Below are 20,706 nucleotides of genomic sequence, written 5' to 3'. Positions count from 1 at the left end.
TTTGGGCACTTCTAGTTGCCACCATGACCAAAGATTACAGAGTAGCTTTGCAGCGACATCTGCCAGCTCCCTCAGCACTTGTGGGTGCATCCCATCAGGGCGCATGGAAGTCCAGTTCAATATTCCTTGATATGATCATCCTCCACTAAGGATCCATCTTCCTGGCTCCTGCCTTTCAGCTCGGTTCTGGAATTCCTGAAGGCCAGTCTTGGGGAGGCACAGAAGGCATTCAGTACATCAGCCTTTCCACTGTCACATGTAACCAAATCTTTTCCCTTCAGGAGACGGCCCACACTTTCACTAGCCTTCCTTTAAGCCCTAGAGTAGCTATGCTTTGCAAAGGCCAGAGCCACTGAAGTACTTTCCACCCTGCTCTTCCTTTCATCACACTTGAACTGGACCCTACATCCCTACACACATAAAGCATACCAAACCTTAACTTTTTTTTTTAGAAGGGAAAAAAAACCTGCAAACCAGAACCAAACTGCAAAAGGGTTTTAAGAGTCACACAAATCTCTGCTAGTTGTTCCACACTCGCTTTGCAATCTTGTTGGAATATCCCCAAGCAGGATACAAATAACTTCCAGGTGTTTTATAGGTTGCTTCAGAGGCACACTGCTAAGCACAGTCTAGAAATCAGATCCAAGGTTATGAGTGTTTGAGCCCTCTGCTGTAATCTACACCTGCACTACAAAGAGCAGAGAGGCCTTGAGTGTCTTGTATTAGCACAGGGGTTTGGTCATCTTGCAGCTCATGTCCCTGCTTCCCACTAAACGAGAAGAGAGGTGGGGGGGGAAGGGCAGCACTGGTACAGCAGGAGGGATAAAGGCCAGGAACAGAACTTGTTACAAAGAACAAGTGGCACCTTTTTTTCTTCATTCCTTGTGATTCCCTGTCTCCTAGGATACCCAATGAGATCTTTGCATGCATAGTATCACCAATCCAAATATTTTCATGTACTTATTTAAGCCCAGCAGCAACTGTTTCCATGACCCCTGAAAGGCTGTCAGTGTGCAACCAGAAGGAAGGTGAGGGAAGGTTTGGGATAAAGTTTCATGCTCTGCCTTGATCTTCCAGTACACAGTGCTAGATGCAGCAGGTATTTAGTCGCTTTTTAAACAACAGATCTGTAAGTACAGAACTCGCACTTGACACTGCCATATCAGCACAGGCAGGTTGCCCCCAGGTGTCTTTTTTCAGCTCCCCCTTGTACTCCTTTCCCTGCAAATGCACTAATGAAAGGCATGGTAGGCTCAGCTGCCAGAAGAAACAGCATCAGTAACATCAGAAAGCAGCCTTTGCATTGCTGGTCTAGATGCTTACAACTGCACTAAGCTGTTAGTTTGGAGAAGAGCACCTAGAACATGGACGAAGGGTGGCTGCTTTGCTTCTCTTTACACTTCAACAGGTCCACAGAGTCTACTTTTTTACTTTCTAGAGCAACCACATAAATAGGAGATGGTTTAATGGCTGAACTATCCCTCAGTCCTCGCTTGACAGCAGACTGGGGTACCACAGCTTCTCTGGGCAGCTGTGCCGGGACCTCACTGCCCTCTGAGGAAAGAATTTCCTCCTAACACCTAACCTAAATCTCCTATCTTTTAGTTTAAAGCCATTCCTTCTTGACCATTTACTGTCAGGACAAGAAGTCAAGGAAGACCGTGCAGCTGCCTCAAACCAGAAGAGGAAGCACAAGCAAAATCCACATGAACTCTGTCTCAGAAAACAGTGTCGTTTCTAATGACTCTTCATATAGACCCAGTTTGTCCCTCAGATTAATTACTGAATGTTTTTCAAAGGTCCACTGTGTCTGGAATCTAGGTTGGCCAGTCTAGGTTGCACCACCTAGCTCTGTTGCAAGTGACTCGATTTCAGAAACATTTGATAACCCTCTTGTAGCAGAGAACTACCTTAAGTGAGCTGTAAGCAGTACAGTGCTTCACTTTTAATTGGAGAAAGGGGAGTTTACGTACACATGAAACACATCCATTTACAGTAGGCTTGCTGCTGTAATTACTTTGCTTTTTGATGCACTTGTCAGTTTCACGTGAAACTAATTTGTGACAGAACCAGACCAATATAGGGCAATTAGAAGAGAGATGATGAAAAGGAAGTTCAAACAGCACAGCACTTACTTGTTCTGTTTTCATTGAAGAGGCTGCTGCTGCTCCCCTGTGAGATCCTGAAGCACGAGCTCAAGAGGCAGCTGGCTACAAACACAGATGAAAAAATGACTGAACCTATGAGAAAAGCCTCTTCTGGCTTCAGTACCCTGCTTGCTAGCAGCTTGGATGCAGCCAAGGTTGATTTAGGCCAAGAGAAGCCTCAGTGTAACCTGGCTTTCTTGCCTTCCCTCCCTCTCGTAGTCCTGCCTGTCTCTTGCTCTTTGAGCCAAGAGCCATCCCAGGAGCCTGTAGCACAACCTCAGGCATCTGTTACTGCCACACAATCCCGTACCAGTCCAGGACTAACCAGCAGGTCCCACTTAAAACATGGGAACACAATCATGTGAATGACGCAGCTGTGCCAGCAGTACTTGGCTGAGTGAGTTGGAACCACCTCACTGCTGCAGGGGGTTCAGGCACTTCAGGAGAGCGCAGCAGGGCCTGCTGCTCCCTGGGGCTGGGCCCAGCTCATTAAACCTCAGGGGCAAAGGCAGGCACATTTCTCCCAGGCAGAAACCAGCTCACAGCTTTTTGGCTGCCTGCACCTGACCCGTTTTCATGCAGATCACTTCCCAAAGCGATTACGCTGTTCGAGCTCTTCCAGTATTGATAGACAGCATCATCCAACAAGCTGGAAATAATTGTTGAAGAGAGCTTTTAGCCCAAGTGGTTAGGCTACTGAAACCACGGCATTAGCACAGCACTGACTTGTTAAAAAAGGAAAGGGAAGATGACAAGCTTATCTCAGCTGAATAGCCATACACAGCAATGCCAAGGTTCCCAAATTAATGAAAAGCCAACAGTATTACAGATAAATGTATTTTAATTAGGATTAAATACTATCTCAGGGTATCTTGAAATCGCACTTGTACTGTACTAACCAACAGCCAGAGGCAATAAAAAAAGTTTGAAAACGTAAAAGTTTAACATCAAGACATGACAGTAAGTGCTGCCATGTAAAGCGACAAACACCGCTTCCAAAGACAGATATTCCTTAGAGGAAAAAAGTTGTAACATTTTCGTATGGACAAAAATCTAAATCCAAGACTGGAAGAAATATATTAGTGCCTGCCTTTTTTAAAAGTTTGTTTTTTTGTTTTTACATTAAATACATTTCTTTCTTTAAAAGCAAAGTACTTTCTAAATTCATGGTTTATATACTGTATGTACACAAGAGCAGAACATTGTACAGTGTTTTGGATAAAGCAGCACTAACTAGCTACAAGCTGGTACGGTGTTGCTGAACCAAACGCAAGTTGACAAGTTAAACACTCTAGGAGAAGTATCTCCATGGTTGGTATGAGTAAAGTAAAATATCATGTATGTACAAAGTGATTATTCTAACAAACTCCCCTAACTCAACGCCATTTGCTGTGGAACTGTACATGCTGCAGCTAACCAATGGAAATCTTACTGCAGAAACTGATCTGACGGACCCTAAATAACCGATTCCTTTTGGTAACAAAGTGCATTGCTGATGCAGAGAGCACTCCCACAAGACATCATCGTAACACATCAGCACTTGGGCGCAAGGCTCCAAGAAGAGCGGGTATTTATCACATTCTCAAACAGCCACCTGCATTTTTCAGCTACGCAGAACAAGAAATGCCTTAACCAAGCCATTCAAACCATATGAGACTGAGATGAAAGCTACATTGTTAAGTGTCTATGTGCATCCTGGATTTCTGCAGACAGTTACAGACTGAAGCAGAAAGTCTGCACGAAAGCACCACCAGTTCAGATTCGAATGGACTGGCAGTGATTTCCATAATTAGTGCAACACTAATTTCTACACTTCAAAGTGACTTACTGCTCTTCAGATGCACAACATGCTTATTCAGGTTTTACAAAAAAAAAAAAAGAGTTGTGCAGATTTTTTTTTTTTTTTTAAAGTCTACTCCATGAAAAACCCAAATTTATAAACAGTTTGTGCCCTATTTCAAAGACAGTTGCCTCAAAAAATGTTCTAAGGTTAACAGCAGGGCAGAGATTAAGGTTCTACTTGTTACGTATACTTACAACTGTCCTGCAGTTTGTGTCTTCAGAAGAGGTTACCTGCTGTACTTTCAAGATGTCGATCGTCCGTGCCTAAAGCTTACACTGGTTTAAGGAATTGAATGTTTCTTCTTTGATGAGGACAGACTCGAGACAACTTGTTTCTAAACTTGCATCAACTGAAATTTTAAGTTTTAATGGTGTAAAAATCTGACATTTGATTACAGTTAAGAGAAACTTGCTACACAGCAAACTGCATCCAAATCTACCGGTTACTGATGGGACCTTTAAATTAACTGTTAACAAGTTATTGAAAGCATCCAGACTTGGAAACCTCAGATCACCCAGCCAGTGAACTAGTGATCCCCTCCCCCTTTTCACACAAGGCTTTAACAAATACAGCTGATGTGACCTTAAGCACTGGAGCCAATGATTGCCATTGGTTAACTCCAATACCCCAAAGGGCTAGGGAGATCCTGTGTTAAGCCCAATGCAATATGCATTAGTGTCATGGAGCAGGAAGATCCCAGTGTTTACTTGTTGAAGTTCACACAAACCATACAGATACAGACAGGATAAGACAGACTCAAAAGGATCCATTATGCTTGAAGAAATTCCAAATAAAACGACATCTTCTGCACAGCCCAGCCTCAAACACAGCCATACTTATCTAGTATAATAAACTCTGTAGTAAACTGTTTTTGACCGCCATAGAGAGTAAGAGTTGTCAAATTTCAGGAGATAAACTCCTCTCCCTGGGTACTGGTGGCTGCCAGCATACACTTCTTCATGACAGTCTCGTCTGTACACAGGCACTATTTCATCTAGCTGAGGCTTGTTGGCATTCTTTTTGGCTTTTTCTTCACTGCCAGCATTTTCTGTAAGCAAAAAATAAAAAAGCATCAGTTAACAAGGGTGACTGACTTTTAAAACGAAGGTCTGACTCTCCCTTGTATTTGTTTGCAGCGGACAAAGCATTCTACTTTGTTAGCTAAAGGAGTTCATATCAAGCCTGCAGCTAAAGCATTGAAAGGGAAAAGGAACAAGCATGGGTTTGCGTGCTATGCTCCTTCACTGCAGAAGTACCAGTTTGAGAGACTTCTTTACCCATTTAAGAAAGCAAATCATCAGTTTACCATTGCAAAACTGCACTAGAGGAAAAGGAAGTTTGCCTTTGGTTCAGTCTAGACACTGCTTGCTTTAAAGACAAGTTTTACACTTCAATATTAGAACATTCCATATCCAACATAGCTGTACCAGTTTGCAAAGATGCTAAACTCTATTTCTGACCAAGGCATTGCCCACACTGACTGCCATTGATCTTTTAACATGTGTACTAATAACTGATCAGCTAACAGAAATACGCAGATCTTCTTACATCGGAGCAGTTCCATCTAAGCAAGTTGCATGACTGTTTCAGAACACTGCTTTTTTTCTGATGGTATGCAGGGTTCCCCTATAGATATAGGCTGCAACCTGGGTCTTGGCCAGTATAAAGAACTGTTCTTTTAAGCACTATAAATTGCAAGCACTATATTGGAAAAAAGTACTTTCCCATCTTCAACTATTACAACCAATCAATGATCGAGTGAGACATCTGAAGTTACGGTCAGAATTTTACTTTCTATTTGAAGATGAGATGCCAGCTAGATGGAAGCCATGCACTGCAGAGCTGTAAGAACTAGGAGATGACAGGACAGAGTGGTTTTCCTGCACAACAATCCCTGCAAGACTAGGATTTCATAAAAATAAGCATACTTACCTTCCTCTTCATCCTCATCATCACTGGATTCGCTGACATGCACACTCACTGCAGTATTAGGGGAGTCTGTCCATTCAAAATACACCCCAAAACCAATGTCATAATTGTCTGTAGCAAACTCCCAAAAGAGATAAGACCCCTCTTCATGAGTTGGTACTCTAACTGTAACCACTTCCCCTCGGCCCACTGTGATCACAGAGTCTGCATCCTGCCGGATTTTTTCTTTGAAGTCTTTTATCTGGGGTCGTGTCCACATTGATGGAGCAGCTATCACTGGAACAGAATCTAGAGGAAGGGAATAACCCAGTTAAGCTTTTGTTTCAGTTATTTACGTTGAACACTAAAGTGTGTTTGAGATGCACTTGAGGACAATAAACATCACAGTTGCTTCCACTCAGACAGGGACTGAGGTAGGGAAGATTTCTTATTAGGCTGCAATCATGTCTTTTGAGGACTGCTGATTGTGGATGAATGTAAGAGAACAACATCCAGAAACACCAGTGGGTGATGGGAGAGCTGCTGGGAGGCTACAATTCCTGCTCCACTTCTGCAGCTTCCTCGAAGCAATCAGAGGAAGGTGGGAGAAGCGAGAGGACAGTAGTCTGGACTGCACACAGGACAGGTTATGCCACAGGAAGGGCAGTAGACACAATAAGATTTGGCCTTCTTTTAATCTCCAAGACTAAATCAGCACTCAGTTTTGGGCAACATTTGAACATATTTCTGCACAGAACAGCTTTCTGCAAGAACTGTTACATTCCTTTCCAACACTGCTGCAATAAAGCTGTCTAAGTCAAGAGTGAAAAGAGCTTCTATATCCCATCCATGCTGCTTGAAGTGCTTTCACTTCTTCCTCTCTCCCTGCTCTCAAAAACTGTTTTGCCAACACGATACGTTCTCCTTTAGGAAAAAAAAAAAATCCAGAAATCACACCTAGCTCCTTCACAGATTAATGAAGCCAGGTATGATCAACTGTGGTTTTTAAGACACCCGGATCCTAGTGAAGGCTTCTGTTGTTCATCTTTATCTAGCTAATCCTACCTTTTGGTCCATTCTCCAATGCTTCTTCCAAAGCCTCTGGATCCAGCTCTTTTTCAGGGCTGTCTGTGTGTGCACTGGCTTGCCCATTAATAGATGGCATATCCCCTTGGGCAGGTACATTCATCTTGGATGCAGTAGTCAGAGGTGTCCCTGCTGCTGCTACAACTGCCTCCTGCTGTTTCTGCAAGGCTGCCTAAAATGAAAGGAATTAAATCAAGTAAAACAACAACAACAAAAACAAACCCTAAGCCGCCTCTCTTTTCCAGTAGAAGGTGTAAAAGCAGTTAAAAAATCCCCTCTCCTACCCACGAGGAGGCTCAGCATGAAGGACCTGAAGCTGTACTCATTAACCAGTGAGAATTACATGTACTCCGCATCATGGGAAGTCTTTCCAGGCTGGTGGATACAATCAGAACAAGAAGATTCATCTTTCAAATTAATTAGGGCATGTATAATAAACTTAGGCCTAGCTACAAAAGTACTGCATTTCAGTAACCTCTATAACATATCTTTAAAAAAAGAAAATAATTACTTAAAAAAAATAAAAAAAGAGTTCCAGCCTGAGCTAACTTAACTTCTATAGAGAGATGTTAACTATGTAAAACTTTATTAAACTCTGATCAATTTGTGAGTTAACATGGCAAAAGAGTTCTCCAGCAAATGCACAAGAAAGGGAGTTTATTAATTTGTGAGAAATAAGAGCCAGAAGGACTGTGAGTGATCTGGGAGAAGAGTTATCAAAGCTCAGAGGTGCAGCATGACTTACATGTTCTAAACTAAATTCTTTAGTTAGAATTTATCATGCTGTCCCCTGTGCAAAGAATTAAATAAATACGAGATTACACAAGGTAACAACCGTCCTTTTGGATTCAGGCTGGATGTGTTACCCCTTTAGTATCAAGGCTCGTTCTGCCCCCCCCACTCTACACATCTCTTCTTTTCCCACAAGTTATCAGTCAGATTACATGCACTTTACTGGTGGGACAGGAAAAAGGTAGAATTGACAACATCATCCTTTAAGGAATAACTTAATAAGCATGTAATTTTGATGAATGAATGGAATATAGGTATTTTAAAGGGCTAAGAAGACAATATAGGCAAATATTAGTTAGATTCCAGACTTGTGCAATAACAGAGATGCTATCCAGATCCACCTTCTACTACTGAAGTCCCATTTCAGTGTGAAGCAGCAAGGAACTTCTCTACAAAACTTCTGTATACAACCTTTCCAAAATTAATGCAATCAGAAGCTCACCTAGAAACAGCCATGACATGGCAGTGTTTTTAAATTGCATTAACACATTCCAAGTTGACTGAGTTATAGAAATCCAAAAGGAAAATACTCCCCAAAAAAGTGTTATTATGTAAGCTAACTGAATCCTCAGGAACAAGTGTAACTAGATAATATTAGCTCTGTTACCACTTCTTTTTCATCCTTCCCTATAGAAGAGTTGTCCAAGTATTGATCTGAAAGAAACCTCATTGCCTGGTAGGTGTACTATTTCATAAGCTGCTGTAAAGGAAAGGATGTTGTTTTTGCCCAGGGTCTCAGAGGACATTAGTCTTCCATACGTAGAAATCAGACAGCTATGATTGAGAGGAGGAGTGCTGAAAGCACAGAAGAAAACTGGCAGCAGTGCCTCAGACACCTCAGCCTCCAGGGAGTGGTATCAATTACAGAAGTCACTGAAGACAAGACTGATGAGACTGCAGCTTTCACTTACTACTATGATACCAAAGCATTGGTACCAAGGTGGTATTAAACTTCAAGAGCAACTGCAGCAGGGCAGGAAGCCTCTGATTTCCCTGTACCACTTCAACTCTGTTCCTTCTTTGGACAGCTTTTTGCTGAAGGCATCATTCTCTTCAAAACACAAATAATTCCACAGGAAATTAGTTAATAAATTTTAAGTCTTTAGCTCGAAAACAACAGACCTCAGGCTGACAGACACTGGCCACTTCAGATCCTGGCATGTCTGACCTCTATGGACAGGACCCAAATCTTAAGTCTGACTTGCATCTGTTTAGGATGCTTACAAATGGATATCTCTGAACTTAAAAATGACTTCAGAGAATACAGCACATTTGACAGAGATACAAGATTCCCCTGAAAACAGGAGTACCCTTTCAAGCCCACACACAAAATCTGTGGTACTACTCCTACCCTTTGCTACCAGAAATAAGAAAATGTCTTTTCACCTAGACCACAAGCAGCCTAATGCAGACAAGCAAACAACATGCTAGATACTGAGGTCAGGTGAGATACAAGAGGGGAAAAGAAGTCAGTACTGCTAGAAGCTGACAGAGCAACAACTTCAAACCCAGTAGCAATGCAAGGCCAGCTAAAGCCTGCTGCTCTTCAATCCTCACATATATGTATGTGAAGAATTGTTTGAAACTCTCAGTTTGTTCATGCTCAGCTGCACTGGTACATACTCCCATAAAACTGGGCATGCAATAGACACTGCAGCACAGCACTTAACATTCTGCTTTCAGGAATTGTATCCAAGTGATTAGTAAAAGTTGTTTAGAATTTTCTTAACTAACGGCTGCCTCAGAAAACTACTTGGAAAGATTAAATAAAAGAGCTTTGGTGTTTGAGAAAGCAGCAGCTTTAATTACTAGAACTTTTTCCTTCCTTCTAGCAATTAGCTTTTCAAGGAGATAAAAGTAGGTAAGTTAGCATCTTCCAAAGAGCTCAGAAAAAAAAAAAATCCAAGTTTCTCAGCTGGTCCATCTTACCTGTTGCTGTGCTAGCTGGACTTGATACAACTGCTGCATGTATTGTTGATAGTGCTGCTCTTGGAGCTGCCGAATGAGGATCTGCTGCTGTTCATAGTTGCCGGGATACTGCTGAGCAGCATACTGCTGGAACTGCATGGCAGTCTGGGAGTTCAGTGCTGCCATGATCTGCTGCCTATATTAGTGGGAGAAGAGCATGAAGATTATAAGCAGCTGGGGTTACTGGGGAACTCCCTGGACTTAAGTGACAGTTAATTTAATTTCTGCAAAAATAACAAAACAAAAAAACACACAAAATAAAAGCCAACAAAAAAAACCCAAACAAGTCTACATAACAGAATAAAGCCTAAAGGTATATGCAAATATGAATTTTGTCTACCTCATGCTTTGAAAACATCAGGTGTTAAAAAAAAAGTACATCAAAAGCTCTGAGACAGTTCTCAATCTATAGTCCAGGAAAGAGGCAGTGGTATAAACACATTACAGTATTTCCCAAATAGACAAGGGAAAAAATTCCACGTTTGGGTCCTCCAGAAAACATGCAGAAACCATCCCAGCAGCCCTTCTGTAGCTACTAATAGGAACAAGCCTGCTGTGGTAGCGCACGCCAAAGCTTTTTGTTAAGCCTAAGCCCACTGTGTTACTACCTTAACTTCCCAGGATAGCATGCAACCATAGGAAAAGCATGACTGATTGTGGCCTAATTCACAAACAAAAAACTGCAAAACAGAGCAACTGCATCTCCAACAAACAGAAATGTTGAAGCTTCAGGAGGAATGTACTGGTTCATCAAGCACAGGCTCCATTCTCCTTCCCTCTCCAAAAGGCCAACAGAAACCATACAGTAAAAACCCTCAGATTGACCTAGGATTCATTTTTTTTAACTTGTGTTACACTCATTAGCGATGAGCTACTGATATTTCAGAGGATTCAAGAACCACGCAAAAGGAAAATAGTTCTCTCTCACCCTTCTTCCTTACCCTCCTCTAACAAGCTTCAAGATTAAACTGCTTTTTATTTTAACGGGCAAGATTCACCACCTTTCAGCAAACTGTGACCACTTTGGATATGCTTGGCATCTATGTAACTCACCACATTCCTTTTCTGTCCAAACTCTTCATCTCTGTAACCTCCTACAACCCTTGATACACAATTATTATTTCCAGAAAACCTTTTTCTTCTGCTTCTTCATCACCTCCTTAGCACTCATTGCATCCTCTGCTCATTTACATCTGTGTATTTCATGCTCTCACCATATTAAACAGTCCAACTAAAACCTGTGAATTATTTGCTCCCTTTCCAAAACTACTGCTTCAGAGATACCAAACGAATAGGCATTACTACTAAAGAAAATACTGCTGAGAGATGTATGATACTATTCCTACACAGTGTGTGCAATGCTGGATCCATGTTTTCAGCATCTGGATACAGCAACAGTGAAATAGAACATACAGTTCTAGTTCTACGTAAGCCACCGAATGGGAGTGCAAACAGGTTAAGCCCACTTGAACATGAATTCTGAACTCCTTTGAGAAAAGTGCTAAGATCCAGTGATTGCCAGCACAAAACTAAGACCTGCAAGCGCTTCACAACTTCTAGAAAAAGGATGCTTTCAAGGAGGTAGCTTTAGACTTCCAAGTTAGAAAACCTCAACCATGCATTTGAAAAAAAAACTGAAGTGCAGTTACCCTTTTTTAAGGCACTGTCCTCTATGAAAGAATAGAAACTTTCAATCGACAGTTTAAATAGTTCAGTCAAGTGCAGCAGAGCCCATTTAAAAAGCAGAGCCACAAGTTTTGATGAGGTGCAGTGCTTGGAGTCACAATCCCCAAACAGAGATTCCCTTCAAACAAGATTTCTCTAGCAATTTTAGCTGAGAAGGCTGCACACAACAGCATATTGGTATACTCATTCTCTGCAAACTGTGTCTCTCTTAACTAAGGACTGCGAATGTCACTGTCAGACTAGAGTGCTCTCATTTCAGACATTCAGTTCTAGCAGAACTATTTAAACAGCCAGATACAACTGTCTCAAGTGCAAGACAGTTACTTCTTCCCAATGTCAGTTCTTTCAGCTACTCACTTTTGCTGTTCCATCCGAAGCCGCTCCTCCTCTATTCTCCTCCTCTCCTCTTCTTCCCTTCTCAGCCTCTCTTCTTCCTCTCGCCTGCGTTTTTCTTCTTCTTTCTGTAACCGCTCAAGCTCCTCTTCTTCACGGCGCCTTCGCTCTTCCTCCTCTCTTCTGCAACATCACTCAGTAAGCTATTGCAGCATTCCTACAACCCTAGGATAAGTTGTTTTCAACAAGCTGTAACCTGCCTTTTGCCTACCTAAGGAATCTTTTCATTTGGCATCATCTCTTCCCACTTCAACTCGGAGAAATATCTTATTACACACCAGAAGAAAACCCATCACTTGGTGTTACTGCACTTTGCAGTAACAACCACTTTGTAAACTCTGTATTTTAATTCCACACTCATTCTAACCTATTATACTTGTAGCAGAGAATGGTGGAAAAAAAGTATCAAGAAGCCTTAAATACGTCTTCCACGCTTCAATATATGTTCAATAATCACAGACACTACTGTTTAATAACCACATTATGTATAAAGGATGCAGGGTAGCCTTTATCAAGTCACTAACCCTTACTAAATGAGGAATTTCAAGCATCTGACAATTTTGTGTTTTATACAGCTTTAGTAAACTAAACTATGAGGGCAGATATCTTGTGAATTGCATATCTCTTAAAATGATGACAGTATGAGCCACATTTTTAAAAGTCCCTGCATTCTAGGTATATGCACCTCAGAAATGACCATCCATTACAAGTAAAGTAAAAAGCTTTAAAGAGAGCAAGTGGTACCACAGCTATCTGAACATCAAGCCTCTCTCCTCCAAAGTAACTTTATCAGCTTAAGCTATCCGTGACACTGTCCGTAGATCAAGAATTACATATTCAATATACTGGGAAATCAAAAGTTACCTTTTCTTTTCTTGTTCTTCTTTTTCTATCTTGTGAGAAGTAACATATGTTGAGAACAAGTGGCAGCACCTATTTAGGAGTTTAACAAACTCTGTCATAGCTTCTTGCTTCGACATGTTTCCAAGGGCAGCCCATTCCTTCCTAAGAGAGAGAGAAGACAACTCAACTCTTTGCAAGCCAGTAGGGAGCTCAGAAAACCCAGAAAAGGAATAACAGTTGGGAGACAAGCAACCAAATGCCAGCATGCAGCACTTCAGAGAAAACCTGATCCATTCAAAGACAGAACTTAAACCCGTAGATTTTAGTGTTCTCTTCTACCAAATAACCATTTCATACAAGAGCACCAAGTGCTTATATGAAATTTATACATACCGTGAAGCCTACTTAGAACTCTAAACTGTGTCCAAAAACTTCCCAGATACAAATCAGTTGGCAAATTAACTTGTATTATTACTCATTTAATCATTCTTCCACTCCAGTTTGTGGGGAAAAAAAAAAGCATACATTCTTCCAGATGAACAAATGCAGTAACTAACCTAATCAAATCAAATGCAACAGCTTGGTTCTTCCTAAAAAATCCATTTGAGCAGAAACAGTGCACTAAGTACAGGCTTGAGAAGCAAAGAGCAACACAGCACTGACCTTCATAACTAGAAATAGCAACAGTCAACAAGAGAACTGCAAGCAACAGAGATCATCCTGATCTCATCAAAATCTACTCAGGGACTGAATGCAACAGACATGATTTCAGAGGTTCTCCTTAATCTACTAACAGGAAGGCTCTGCCAAGTGCTGTTAGCACTGGCAAGGGACTTGGTTTGTTGCAACTCTGGTGTAAAATAAGGAGAAAGATGCTTAGGCCTGCATGTTAACCAAGTCTTTAAACTGCTATTAAAAAAAAACTGGGCTGTTGGCAGAGCAGCTTCTCCTAATGTAGTTAAAAAAACACTCAATAATTGCCTCATGGCTCCTTTACTGAATTGTGACTCAGATTTCAGTGATGTTTTTGACGAGGCTGCTCTCACTTTCTACTACCACACACACCCATACTGAGGCAATCCATGTACTTTTCTTACTGCTGAAATTGGATGGCATTTACTTCAGACGGGAAAAACAGAGCTAAGATCAACAAAGGCCTTTACCTTCTATCATTCCCCAGCACATCAAAGAACCCAACTTCAGGGCAAGTATCAGGGTTATAAGGTCCCAGCAGAACCTGCTTGTGCAGTGCCACAAGTCGGAGTTTTTCTTCATATGTTGGATGAAAGGCTTTGCCATCTTTTTCTGTAGAGGAAAAGAACGTTTCACTGTTATGATTAACTGGTTAAACATAGGACAGCAAAGAATATTTCATATAATCACAATCTCCTCTCTGAAAAAGAAGAGAGGACATCAAAAGTTAAGTCACAAATTAAGTCAGGTCTACTCAAATAAAACAGTTCGTCCAGAAGAAACACAACTAACTTCAGCTGAGCTGCCAAAAGGAAAACAGAATTAAGGGAAAATTTTCCCAGAGGCAATTGGATGGCTGCACACTGCCATGGCTGCTGGAATAAGCCCTCACAATGAGAAATCTTACAGGTGACTCAACGAGCATCAGGGCCTACAGAGAGTTCTGGCCTTAAGAACTCAATCGGAATTCCAGGAGTTCCATACTACCACCTTCTAAAGCAAACCTGGTTAGATGCCATCACACATTCTCTATTGAGGAAAATGTGCCCTGATTTAAAGTACCTGAATTTCTCAGCTAGGACTTACCTCAACCCATTTACCAAACTGTCGAAACAGATCTAAGAAACAGGCATCACTATATGCAACCATGCTGCTTGTTTAAAAAAAAAAAAGACCATTTCCTTGAACAGAAAAGCAAGTAAATAAGCATCACCTCTTTCTGAAAGGACTGAAATGAAGAAGCTGCAATCAGAGGAACACAACAGACATTTCACATGGCTGTACCAACTGCTTTCCGTTCAGTTGTGAATCAGAGCAGAGCTGCCAGCAGCCCCCAGCTCTCCTTTATCATGAAGGTCACCCTGGAGCAAGCTGTTCAGAGCCCAAACCGGACACTTCAATTCATACTCAGACTTTAGAGCTGACACAAATTGCAGAATTGCTCAGCTTGTGATTGTAAACAGAGTTATTACTGGGAAATCAGAACAGAAGGGGGGGGTAGGAGTGGGGATCTCCCTTGAGTCCTGCTCAGAATTTCTGAGCAAATATTTCTGAAAGCTGCAAACTGGAGACAACCCCACAGGGAAAGTGTTTGCAGGGCACAGTGAGAAGTGGTGTTTTTGACACAGTAAGTCTGGTACATCGCTGGACTTTCTTGGTCAAAAACTAACAAAGAACGACTGCATGCATGCCATTAGTATGTAAGCTAGGATCATGGTAGGAAGGTAAACATTCAATTTCTTATTTTCCACTCCTAGAAGCCCATTTCACTCTTTCAGAACCTCAAGTGCTTGCACTTTGCCCAGCATCACGTAGCCTTACAGCAAATAGCTATTTCAGCTTCAAAAGACCAGAAGCCTTGACAAGTCCCAGAGGTCCCTTCCCACCCCTGCCATCCTTCAAAGATGCAAACCACCACATCCTGCAACTTCACCTGAGGATATGGCACTTTTGGCAACAAAGCCAGTACAGGTAAAAACTCTCTCCCTAGGTCTCAGATCTCGCTCTTCAGCCACCCCAAGAGTGCTTCAGCTTTTTCCTCACTTCTTCCCACTTCACAATTAACTCAGAACTAACTAGCTAGCAAGCATTTCCTTTAACCTCAATAAATAGCAAGCAGTCTGAAAGCACGCTTCATATCCCGGGGCAGCACGCTTAAAACCAAGCCGCTTCATAAAGGCACTCATCTGAAGTTTTGCTGGGCTTCTGTGGCCACCACAGCATCCCCGACTTTGTGCAACCTGTGTGCACACAGATGTCTGTCTGCCAGGAAGCACTGCTATGTGCTCTGCAGGGCTGCTGCCTCCGCCACCTAATGTAAGGGTTTGGGCTCACTTTTGAATGGGGTTAAAGCCAAAGAAAAAGACCATTTCACTCTACAGCTAAGGGCGGCATGTCTACCTTTGCACAGCAGTCAGACCTCAAGGCTTAACTAACAAGGGAAACTCCGCATGTACAGAGAGTGGTGGCCCAAGGGAAGAAGAAAAGCAAGCTAAACAAGGGAGGACAAAAATAAGAGACATATCCAGTGACTTGGAGATAATGCAGATCAGAAGCAAGCTCTAAGCAAAGCATTTGGGGTCAGCCAAGGGAATGAAGTCACATCCTAGGCATTTTTCAGTTGAATTCTTCAGCAGGAACCACGCTGCACAATTACCCCAAAGACTCGGATGTGTTGAGAGTTAAAATGAACCAGAGGAGCTGGAGCCATCTGCAGAGCTAAATACGCCAAAAGACATCCTTAGTCAGCCCACATAAGCAGAAGTGCCAAATCCGTTCAAGCATCTGTGGAAGCACTAATCAGGTAGGTATCACCCTTGTACCCTATACAGGAGGCTGAAGAATATCAGACAGCTTCAAGTAATATACTGAGAAATCCATATGATTTGCAAAGGAATAGTACAGCAACTGTACAGCCTTCCGTATGCCACTGGTATTCCTCCTGCTACAAGGCCAGAGAAAGGCTCAGCTTTCCTACAGATGGTTCAGAGTCCTTACTGACAATATCTCAAACGGTCACTCACAGAAAAGGCAATGCTCATCACCTGAACATCATACAACAGCCACAAAGAGATCACACAAGCCTAAATAGTAATTAAGGTACGCTTGTATGAACAAGGCTTTCAGCATGCTGCAGTATGGCCCATACATACTTCACTTGTGACATGAAGCAGTTTACTCAAAACACTGCAAGGACCAGCTCCCACCTACTGCAAACTCAGGCCTCAGGGATGCGTGCCACGAAGACACAGCACTGTGTTCCTGTACTGTCAGGCCTGACAGGAAGGTCCCTGCACACCTACCATCAGCTATTCAGGCCAGAGCCCTCCTGACAGAGACTCTTTGTCCAGATGCCCACCAAACAGATTCCTCAGCAGGGATTCAGCATACAAAAAGATGAAGCCAGTCCAATAGCGAGTAATGAAAAGCAGATAATGGGAATGGATGTCACTGGGTGGCACTGCACTACTGGCATCACCACAAATTCAGGCTCCAGGGAGTTTAACAAATATGCTTCAATGTGTTCGATGTGCTTTTATTCCTCTGTAACAGGGAAGAAGTATATCTCAAGTAAGATACACTGCACAACTCACTGCAACTTCTGCTCCAGCTCATCTGCTGCACTCCCTCTAAATGTCCAACTCCCACAGGATGGCATTCAGTCCCAACTGTCTACGAGAAGCCAGAAAACAGTTTCAAGTGTGATTTGTTGCCTCACAGCTTTAAAAAGCAGGTATCACAGATATTAATGCTGCTCATTCGCAGAGCTTTGATGAGTGAGATCAAGACTGAGAAACATGAGAGGCGAATCCCTGCCTGCAGACCCCACTGACTGTTCTCTTACACTCAGTTCTTTCCTCCCAAAGATGTTCTGCATCAATAGAAGGGTAACCAACTAGCCCTTCCTGTCAGGTCTGATCGAAGCTTAACTTAGTAACAAATGCAGATACATTACAGGGTTTTTCCATATTCTTTAAAGCAAGCATCTATGTAACTAATGAACAACAATCATGCCATCAAATTAAGACACAAAAAACAAGATCAAACAACTCATTTTGGATGACATACTGCTGAGGTTGAAGTCGCATTCTTGTTAGGATAAGAGGAAATAACTTGGAGCAGTCAAACAACATTAGAAAACTTAAGATAGCAGGAGAGCTTTCAGATAACAGAATGATACAGTTTGTACACTGCCAACCCAGACATATGGCACCACAAACCACTGCAGGCAGCACATGAACACTCCAGGGGGTACGATGGTATTTCAAACATGATATGGAAAACTGTTCTGATACTGGAAGAGATCTGCTGGCACAGCTAGCAGGCTGCCCCCTCCGACTGCAGGACACAGCCTACACTTCACCAAGCCATCTCCACCAACAGAGCTTGTACCAGTTCCACAGGCAAAATTAGCTGTCAAAGGCACTTCTGTCAGCTGCCTCTGTCTTTCTCAGAGCTGGAATAAAGCAGCTTTGAAGGCTCCATACTGCAGCTCAGCTTCCGTTGTGCTTTTCACATTGTGTTTACATGCACTCCCACCATGTCCTGTCTCTAAGCAGTTCTGCAAGATACCACCTCAGACAAGCATCAGCAGTCACCATAATATGTCTGAAGTATTTTGTTCCAAATCAACTTTCCAGGAAGAGCATGCATTATGAATGCATTATGAGCAGAGAGCTCAGTTTACACAATGATACGGAAAAGCAGCTGCTGAACTGGTGATCACTGCTTACCCTTCAACATCCAGTGACTTCTTTAGCCTCCCTGCCCCAGATCCCTCCACACCAACAGCAGCACTTCATGCAAATACTAAAAAATCTCTTCAGGTGCCTTTCTTAACTAATAGCTTCTGTTTTTCTGCTTACTTCATGGAAGTGGCACGGGCAGTTAATATCATAAACAAAAGCTCTGATATCAACCAGCATTAAGAACAAGTCTGTCAAACATCATCCCACCTCTGGACCAGTACAGTCTTAAGAATAACGATCAGAAATGAGACCTCAGCACTAATCTGTGTTGACAAGCATCAACCTTCAGACCCCCAAGATGTTACTCCTTTAAGTAAAGTAGGAATCTGTACGTGTCTTTCAGCATCCACATGGCTACCCACTTCCACAGTTGTTTTCACAATGGATAAATCACAACAATTTGGAAACAAGACAACTTATTTTCAGTGCCATGCAGATGTAGAACAAGCTAGATGAATCAGTAATCTGACTACTGTACCTCACTGTCATATCTACCAATAGGAATCCTTGCCTTATATTGCTTTCATCAAGAAACTACATATGAAGATACGTGCAACCTCTTCACATGACTTGTAGTAGTCATAAGGATAAAAGAGCAAGGCTTTTGTTGGAACGTCTGACATCGTCATGTAATGTGGAAAGTTTTCCTCTCATGATAAGAATTGTGCATTACAGCAAATAATGTACAGCTAAAGAGCAGCAGCAAAGTGCAACTGAGCCTGCAATAAGAAGAAGGCAACAAGAAAGAGACATTTGAGACAAAACAGATACACCGCAGTATCTGTAATCTAGATATAAGTAACACCTCACTGACTTCTCACTCTTCAAAAGGAGATATAAAGTGTAATTATCACTACAGGATGAGAAGTAACAGAAGTACACTACACACTGTGGCTGCGTTGTTTCATTTTTACACCACCAATGCTTGTTTCAGCAGAATATTAAACTTAAGACATAATGAGACGACACTTGGCTGAGATAAGGAATTTCCTACTGCAGAGATGTTTCTTTCTGCATTGTGACTTACAAATACTCATTAGGAAACAAGCTCCCTCAAGCTTCTTGTTTTACAGAGAGCAGCAATTCAGGAGTTGCAGAGTCTCCAGCCCAACACGTGGCTGCAGCAGCTTCTGGCACAGAAGATCCAGACCCTTATGGTTCATAGAAAAGTACAACTTAAAACAAAACAAAACAAAAAAAAGAAAAACCCAAAGAAGCAAACATAGAAACTATGCCAGAATTGAAGTTAAAGGAAAAAAAGATGATTTGCAAAAGTGCATCAGTAGAGGGTCAGGGCACAAGAACACTGCTTCTACCTTCACACACTCCTAACAAGCAAGCCAAGCACAGTGAGGAAAGCAGGCAGTGACCGTCCCTCGGGCGTGCTTCCCACTTGTGGTGCACTCAGCTCCGAAGCGGCAGCTCTCCCGGTGCCACCAAACAGCAAAGAACCACCAGCCTACCACAGCACAGCCTCACGCCCCTAACGCAGGCACGGGGCCGCTGTGCCCTTAGTGAAGCTGCTGCATATTCAGACGGTGCCGCACAAGTAAGGCTACAACAGACGCACCTCCTCCTCGCAGAACGCGCGGTCCCGAAGGAGCGGAGCGCTGCGGCACCTCCCGCTTCCTGCAGCCGCACCTGGCGGGGGATCCCGGCGCAGACACACAGCTCTGCCCACGCAGCCGTGCCAGCGCTCCCTCCCCATAGCCACGACGGCACAAGGCGCAGCCCCGACGAGAGTTAAAGCAAACGCTCTTCCCCCACGTTTCCACGGTTTTCCCCTCGCACGCCAAAAGGAAGGATGATTTTTTTTTTTTTTTTTTGCCCCGTTTTTTCAGGCCGGGTGCTGCGCAGCTCCCCGCCCCCCGCGAGCCCCAAAGGAATTACCCTTGAAGAAGCGCAGCGCCAGGCCGTACAGCTCCTCCAGCGCGAAGCCCCAGCGCCGCTCCGGGCTCAGCGCCGCCGCCGCCGCCGCCGCCGCCGCCGCCGCCGCCTCCTCCCCGCCGGCCTCCGCTTGGCTCGGGCAGTCGGGGCCCGCTCGGTTCCGCCCCGCAGCCGAATCCCCGTGGACGGGCCGCGCTTCGCAGGGCGGCGCCTCGGCGTTGGGACTGAGCGTCAGCCCGTCCACCGACACCTCCAACCGCTCCGCGCTCAGTGCCGCCGCCATCCTCCGGCTCCGCTGCGGCGGCCACGTCCCGACTTCCCGTTCCCTCCGACCCGGAACTTCCGGTCCCGCCCCGCCAGGGCCCGCCTCAGGCCACGGCCCCTCCCGCACGGCCGCTCTAAGCCCCGCCCACTCGCTGCGGGAGCGTCGAGGAGCGCGGGCTTTGGTGCCGGCTGACGGGCGGCGGGAGGGCGGCTCCCGGCTTCTCCCTCTCTTCCCTCGGGAAACGCGGCTCGGAGCCGGCACGAGAAGTGTGCCAGGCCGTTATTTCTCCGGAGCTGTAGCTGCAGTGAGCTGGTGACCGCCAGGCAGTGTTCGCAGTAACGCACTGACGCGTCCGTCCCCAGCGCTGCCCAGGAGCTGCCGTTCCCTTCGGCGCGCCTCCACGTCTGCTCGCTCATCTCTCGGCAGAGCTGATTATTAAGTCACGCT

General features: G+C 43.7%; 1 protein-coding gene across 1 annotated transcript; it reads right to left on the bottom strand.

Annotated features, from left to right (window-relative positions):
- Positions 1–2,970: 2,970 nt before the first annotated feature.
- Positions 2,971–20,357, bottom strand: ACBD3 (acyl-CoA binding domain containing 3). The gene is made up of 8 exons (XM_010706796.3): positions 19,998–20,357; positions 13,830–13,971; positions 12,688–12,828; positions 11,788–11,946; positions 9,706–9,880; positions 6,964–7,156; positions 5,923–6,207; positions 2,971–5,038 (listed from the first exon to the last, which is right to left on the bottom strand). The coding sequence occupies exons 1-8, from the start codon at positions 20,275–20,277 to the stop codon at positions 4,827–4,829; spliced, it is 1,587 nt and encodes a 528-aa protein (XP_010705098.2). The 5' UTR covers positions 20,278–20,357; the 3' UTR covers positions 2,971–4,826.
- Between the last annotated feature and the right edge of the window lie 349 nt (positions 20,358–20,706).

This window comes from Meleagris gallopavo, chromosome 2 (genome assembly GCF_905368555.1).
Source record: "Meleagris gallopavo chromosome 2, MGAL_WU_HG_1.1, whole genome shotgun sequence".
NCBI classification, from domain to species: Eukaryota; Metazoa; Chordata; class Aves; order Galliformes; family Phasianidae; genus Meleagris; species Meleagris gallopavo.
This window is presented reverse-complemented; position numbering and strand designations above follow the sequence as displayed.